Raw genomic sequence first — 7547 nt, 5'->3', positions numbered from 1 at the left:
ATTTTGTTTGTCATACTGCTCTGCCAGAGCTACATTCTTTGGGAATGAGTAAATTGGGGGGGGGGTGTGGGTGGAGGAGATCAAAGTTTCTAAAACGACAAGTGCTTCATGAGAACGAAAGGCCAACACCATGTCTGTGTTCAAAATATTTATCGTGAACAAGTTGTTTGCTTTGAGCTTTGGGGCTGAAGCAGTGATCGGTTTGTTCGTTTTGCTGCGTATGCTTTAAAGATATATCTGTGTTCCTTTTAAATTGTGGCTCGCATTATTCAAGCTGTTAAACAGCGGTAGCTCAGGACGGTTCGGCATTTGAGGTGCTGGCAATAATCACACATCCCCTCGGGTTAACAACTCAAGGAGGGACCTGGAGTTCTCCTGGAATTACAACTGATCTCCAGACTATGGACGTCACATCAGTTCCCCTGGAGAAAATAGCACTTCAGAGGGCGGACTCCATGGTATACCATAGAGTTTAGGAAAATTGAAGTTCTAGAGTCACTTAACATCCCTGATGAGTAGAGTTGTCAACACCAGGTTAGGAAATTCCTGGAAAATGCGTAGGGTGGAATTTGGGGAATGAAAGGAGCTCAGTAGGGTATAATTCCATAGAGTCCTTCCTCCAAAGCAGCCATTTTCTCCAGGAGAACTAATCTCTGTACTCAAAAGATCAGTTGTAATTCTAGGTGATCTCCAGGCTTCACCTGGAGATTGAGAACCCTACTGCTGAACTTCATCCCCTTCCCAAACTCTGGCCTCAGTAGGCCATGCCCTAAATCTCCAGGAATTTACCCAAACCAGAGTTGGGATACTTCCTCCCCCCTCACTGAGGCTGCTACTGACCATGAGCTGATGGAGATGACCCTCCTTAGCTCTTAATCAACCCTGATCTCTTTAACAAATAGTGCATCAAGCTGTGCATCCTCTATAAGGCATCATGAATTATGAGACTGCTTCCTCTCAATGAGAGTTGGGCCACCATTTTGATTGTCCTGGTAACCAAACTCTCATGGAGAAAACGGATCTTGTATGCATTTGAAATTGGGAGGGAAGGTGACATGGTATGGCCCGATCTCATCAGATCTCGGAAGCTAAGAGGGTCAGCACTTAGAAGGGAGACCACCAAGGAAAACTCTGCAGAGGAAGGCAATGGCAAACCACCTCACTTGCCTTGACAGCCCCTTGCTGAGATCACCGTAACTCAGCTGCGACTTGATGGCACTTTATACACACACACGGGCTGCTTGCCGTGCTGCTTTCCAAGAGACCTGCGAGAACAAGAAGATAAGGAGGACAGTCTCCTGGGTGGAGCAGCAAGAGGGCAGATGGGCAGGCATTGGTTAGTGGCAGGAAGAACAAGAGATTAACATCCCCCAAATCTGCAGCCTGAAGCAACCACATCATCAGGGGAGCCTCATTGAGCTGGCCCCGCCCTGAAACAGGGGTAACTCCAGGATTCCAGTGTTCCTGATTTATTTTATAAAATAAGATTCTGTGTGCCTTTCCCTTGATTTGCATGCTCTTCTACTGGTATATGTTGCTGGTTTTTCTCACTTCTGATCTAGACAGTCCATATTTAAAGAACTGTTGGATTCTGAGCTTGCAAGCTGAATAATTTTGAGGAAACACCACGGAGAATTAATGTTGACATCTCTATGAGTCTCGCTATGGAAGAGAGGACCACAGAAGACCTGCTCTTCCGAGACCAGGACTTCTCCTCTGAACTGCTAAGGCAGCTTAATGTTTTATGGCAAAACGGAATCCTAACAGACGTCATTCTGTGCACGAGTGACATCGAAATCCCTTGCCACAGGAATGTGCTTGCTTCAAGCAGCCCTTACTTCAAGGCAATGTTTTGCAACAACTTCATAGAGAGCTGTCAGGAAAAAGTCAACCTCCAAGGTATCGACTCGGGCATTCTTCATTGTATCATTACTTACGTCTACACGGGAGAGATTCTCATAACAGTGGAGAATGTTTTGCATCTGATGGAGACGGCTTCCATGCTCCAGTATGTGAGACTGTTTGAGGCCTCTTCGGCCTACCTCCAGAACCACCTCACACCAGATAACTGTCTCAGCATGATCAGGGTCTCAGAAATCTTACACTGTGAAAGTCTCAACAAGAAAGCAAAAGCGATGGCCCTGAAGCATTTCCCTGAAGTAGCCACTTCCGAAGACCTGAAAGAACTTTGCGCCTTGGAATTGTTGAACTATCTTGGAGATGACGAGCTCTGTGGAGAGGAAGAGCAAGTCTTTGAGGCCCTCATGTCCTGGGTTCGGCATGACGTCCAAGCACGGCAAGGCTACATCCAAGACTTGTTCAAGAAGGTAAGGATTCAGTACGTCCACCCTACCTTCTTCTTCCACTTCATTGCCAACGACTCTCTCATTCAGTCATCACCCACTTGTCAAAGTATCCTGGAACTGGCGAGTAAGCAGATGTTTTCTTTGTACAGCACCAGCGCTCCTGATGTCAAGCCCATGTGGCACGTTCCACGGCGATATTCATACCGAGAGTTCCTCGTCCTGGTCGGTGGTCGGAAGGACAACCAGCAGACCATGAGGGATGTATTGCTGTATGATGAGAAGACGAGCCAATGGTTGACCCTTGCCAAATACCCAGCACGTCTCTATAAGGCCTCTGCGGTGAGCTTGCACAGTAACGTGTATCTCCTTGGGGGCATCCCCATTGGCAATGGGAAGGGGCAAGTTAGCAACAATGTTTACATCTTCTCGCTCAAACTTAATCAGTGGCGGCTGGTAGAGCCCATGCTGGTTCCACGCTATTCCCACAGGAGTGTTGCCTATAAAAACTACATTTTTGCCATTGGAGGTATGGGGGAGAACCAGGAAATCCTAAATTCTATGGAAAGGTATGACAGCATCTACAACGTTTGGGAACATATGGCAAATATGCCCGTGGCTGTCCTTCATCCGGCTGTGTCTGCTAAAGACCAAAGAATCTACCTTTTTGGAGGAGAGGATATTATGCAAAATCCTGTCCGGCTAGTACAGGTAATTACTAATCCTCAGCGTCTTACCTGCTCTGAGTCAGTTTCTCAGTGTCAGAGGGAATACTGGGCAAATGCAGAGACAGGATTCCAAATTTATGAGACCACCAATTCTCGCCATGTTTGGCTCTCCCAGTGTTCTCCAGCATACTGAATGACTTGTATCTGGACTCAACAAGCAAAATAAGATTCTGTCCTTTACCATGAATTCTGCATGACAGACAGCCAGGTGCACTTTCCTAACCCAGAATTCCCCTCTCCAGAAAATCACCTTTAAAATTTGTGTTTGCAGAAACAATTATTTCATTATGATCAGCTACTACCACGATGATGCTTTGCTTATTTTGGAGGGGGACCACCAAGGAAGCTGGATCCACTTTGCAGTGTGCAGGGTTGCTAATCTCCAGGTGGGGCCTGGGGATATCCTGAAATTACAACTGACCCCCAAGACTGCAGAGACCAGTTCCCTTTGAGAAAATGGCTGCTTTAAAGGGTAAAAACTATAGCATTATACCCCACTGAGGTCCCTCCACTCCCCAAACCCTGCCCTCCCCAGCCTCCACCCTGAAATCTCCAGGAATTGCCCAACCCAGAGTTGGTGATCCTAGCAGTACGGGATCCAGGACTGTAGCTCTTGCTGTGAGCATGACAACAAAAATGTTGGCACCATTGGCTGGGCCAGGGTCCAATCAGAGCCTGAGTCCTGAAACATCTGTGTTTTGTCATCTGCCTTTCTGCCTGCTTGTGCCCATAAAGGCCTGACCCTGCCTTGGGTGCCTTTTTAATATCAAATGTCAGCAGTCTTAAATATCTAAATGAACTATTTTGGAGCATCGTAAAGGCTGAAGTTTTAAGGAGACACACAGCAAACAGGCTGTGGGGAAAGCAAGCAGAACGTTCTGTTGTGTAGACAAGAGTCTTCCTTAAACAAAATAATGGCTGCATTCAGATGTAACCCAACATTACACCAACATAGACACAAGCCTGGCTTGTTGTTAACATGTTTGCATGCAAGCCTCCTCCTTCCCTCTTCAACCTTCATTTACAGAATCCAGGTTATAAATTAACTCCAGATTCCTGTGATATACGAATATTAGGCCCACAAGATTCATTTCCTCTCCCTTCTAAGGATCCTAGATTGCGAGGGACAAACTAACTCTGGTTAACTGAAGTGCCTGCATTCTTTCAAAATGGGCTGAGAATGGTATAACTCTATTTACGACTGCACTATTAGTTTCTAACTAGGATTCTCCGTGTAGGAACAAAAGAAGAGATAGGAGGTATGGATGCAAGCTTGCCAGCAAGCCATGTTCATGTACATTCAGAGGTCATTTCGGGGGGGATCGCGGGGGAACACAGTTCCCCCGGGTGAGGTGCGTGGGGCGGAGCACACGACGAAGCCCCGCCCCCTGCTTCCAGCCGCCCCGCTTCCGGCCCTCATTCAGCCAGGAGGAGGCAGGAGAAGAGGGAGGGTAAGTTGCTTCCTCCCCGCCTCTCCCCACCCCTGCCTGCCTGGGGCCAGGGAGGGCCTTGGCGGGGCTTCCTCTCACTCCTGCCGGCCTTGCAGGTCTACCGCCGGGCCCCTGATGTCAGGGGGTGTGGCATATGCTAATGAGCTATGCTAATGAGTTCCCCTAGCTCTTTTTCTACGAAACGACCCCTGTGTACATTTATCTATTCAATGATTTATTATTGTTTATTAAGTACCCCTTAACCCCATCCTTGGAATGCGGAATGATATGGTATAGCCCGATCTCAGAAGCTAAGCAAGGTTGATACTTGGATGGGAGACCACTAAGGAAGGCTCTGTAGAGGAAGGCCATGGCAAACCACCTCTGCTTCTCACTTGCCTTGAAAGCCCCTTCCTGGCGTCACCACAAACTGGTTGCAACTAGACAGCACGTACATACAATAATCCCATCTTTCTTCCTGCAAGAAGCTCAGGGTGGTAGACATAATTCTACCCTCCTCCATTTTTGGACTGGCGGAGTGTGACTGGCCCAACGTCACTCAGTGAGCTTCCATGGAAAAGTGGTAATTTGAACTCGGGTCTCCCAGATTTCAGTCTGACACTCTAACCACTGCTCTAAACTAGCTCTGCCTGAATGCAGCCATTAATGTCATAAGAACATAAGAGAAGCCAATGTTGGATCAGGCCAATGGCCCATCCAGTCCAACACTCTGTGTCACACAGTGGCCAGAAATACCAGGTGCCCTCAGGAGGTCCAGCAGTGGGGCACATCCACAGCCATTTCTGCAGAGTGTTTTGAGATCAGATATTCTTTTATTAGAGACCAAGAACGACATCTGCAGTTGTGGTTGCCAGCTCCAGATTGGGAAACATCTGGAGATTTTGGGAGTGGAGCTGAGGAGGGTGGGGTTTAAGGATGGGAGGGATATAATGGGGTATAATGCCACCTTCCAAATCGGCCATTTTTCTCTAGGTGAACTGACCTCTGTCAGCTGTAATAGCGAGAGATCTCCAGCCACCATCTGGAAGCTGCCAACCCTACCTGCAGTTAGCTATGGCAGGACGGAGTCAGCGGCTCTTGTCATTCAAGTCCCAGCTAACAAAGGAGGAAAGTTGCCAGTCACATGGGAGATGGAGCAGATGCTAATGGTCTAAGGATAGCTAACCAGAAGAGTTGGCTTCCTTCCTATTTTCCAGCTGCTAAATTGCATCATGCCAGCGCTGCTCTAGTCATCCGTAAGAGGCAATGAGCAACCAATTGTACAAGGATGTAGAAGAGGATGCACATTTGAGTGCATATCCCATTCAAGGGTAGTGTAGATGGATGGCATCTTTGTTCAAGGTGCATTTGGACAGAGTTCTCCATGCATAACTGAGGTATGCTCACATGCCCAGTCCAGCAAGGGAGATCTATACATGAGGCTGTTAACGAGCACAGAACTTCTTAACCTGATCATGGCAACTCACCGTCAGTGTTCCCTCTAAGCTGAGCTAGTGTGAGCTAGTTCACAGTTTTTTAGCCTCCGGCTCACACATTTTTGTCTTAGCTCAGGAAGGATGGCTCCAGAGCAAACTAATGTATGCAGTAGCCAGATCATTTGCTCACATCTTTAATGCCAGGAGCTCACACAAAGTAGAATTTTTGCTCACAAGACTCCACAGCTTAGAGGGAGCATTGCTCACAGTGACGTTCTAAGCGGAGTTCTACCCGTCTGAGCACATTGGTTTTGATGGGCTTAGGGTGGCACTGTAAATTAAGTTTTGTTTTTGGCAATCGATTATAATTTCTGCAAAGGTGTAGATCAGACATCCTTCACTTCAGAAAGAAAATGGGGGTATGCAGTTAGGGGTAGTATTTTACTCCAAACCCAAGAAAATATTTCATGCCCTTGTGTTTCTCAGGTATACCATGTGTCTAGGAACATGTGGTTCCGAATGGAGACCCGAATGGTGAAGAATGTCTGTGCACCCGCAGCTGTGATTGGAGACCGGATTTTCATTGCTGGAGGTAATGTTTATGATATTTGGTTTTCACCATGCAGAATCCCAAGATAGAATAGTTTCTTCCGTACTGCATGACAATGGAGACTGGTTCCTTCTTCCACTTGGAAGTTTTCAAGAAAAGAGATGAACAGAGGTAGTTTGCCATTGCCTGCCTCTGCACAGCAACCCTGGGCTTCCTTGGAGGTCTCCCATCCAAGTACTAACCAGGGCCAACCCTGCTTAGCTTCCAAGATCTGGTGATATTGAGCTAGCCTGGGCCATCTGGGTCTAGGGTTGCCAGGTCCTCCCTGGCCACAGGTGGGGGATGGGGGGTTAGAGTTGCCAGATCCAGGTTGGGAAACTCCTGGAGATTAGGGTAAAACAGGGACCTCAGTGGGTTACAATGCCATAGAGTCTGCTCTCCAAACCATCCATTTTCTCCAGGGGAACTGATCTCTTTAATGGTGAGATAAGCCATAATTTAAGGAGATCCCATGTTCCACCTGGAGGCTGGCATTTTCCCCATTTCGTTTGTTTTCCTTGCTCAGTTTGTTGCAGTGCTAAAATTATGCATGCAAACATTTTATTTTAAATAAATACTTTATAACTTTTGATGCTGGTAGTGGTTCTCTGTACCACATAGACCTCCACTGTCTCGGACACACTATTCTAAAAGGGGTGCCAGGGAGGGAGGAACACAGTTGTCAAGCGGCTATTCCTCCAGGGGCGCACAAGGCAGTAAATTGTCCCCATGGTGACCAGGCACTGAGCGGCAGGAGACACAGCAGCAAGGCCTCAGAACTTGGAAGGGAAGATGGCGGTCCTAACCCTCCCAGTGGGCAGTCCTGGCAAAAGGTCAGATGGTGGTGGCAGGCTACCCTGAGAGTGGCAGAAAAGCGCCTCCAGGTGTGGAAAAACACCTAGGATGGTAGGGCAGAATTGGATCTGCAGGCCAGAGCAGGCACAATCCGCCACAGCCTCCTTGGCACGTACACACACAGAAATCAACATGTATCTGTGTGTCACGCGTTACATTCTGTATAACACACATAGATTTCCGATGTGGAAAAAAAACAAAACATG

General features: G+C 47.6%; 1 protein-coding gene across 2 annotated transcripts in view; it reads left to right on the top strand.

The window, feature by feature from the left end:
* Positions 1-7547, top strand: part of KLHL38 (kelch like family member 38) — a 26179-nt gene that overhangs the window by 1339 nt on the left and 17293 nt on the right. For both annotated transcript variants that reach the window (XM_015428958.1, XM_015428957.1), the window contains exons 2-3: positions 1563-3014; positions 6384-6489. In XM_015428958.1, the coding sequence (XP_015284444.1) occupies positions 1653-3014; positions 6384-6489 (1468 nt within the window). In that variant the 5' untranslated portion in view covers positions 1563-1652. The remainder of the gene's footprint in view (positions 1-1562; positions 3015-6383; positions 6490-7547) is intronic.

This window comes from Gekko japonicus, unplaced genomic scaffold, assembly GCF_001447785.1.
Source record: "Gekko japonicus isolate JY-2015 unplaced genomic scaffold, Gekko_japonicus_V1.1 scaffold1004, whole genome shotgun sequence".
NCBI classification, from domain to species: Eukaryota; Metazoa; Chordata; class Lepidosauria; order Squamata; family Gekkonidae; genus Gekko; species Gekko japonicus.
Note: the sequence above shows the minus strand (reverse complement) of the source record. Positions and strands in the feature narration are given on the sequence as shown.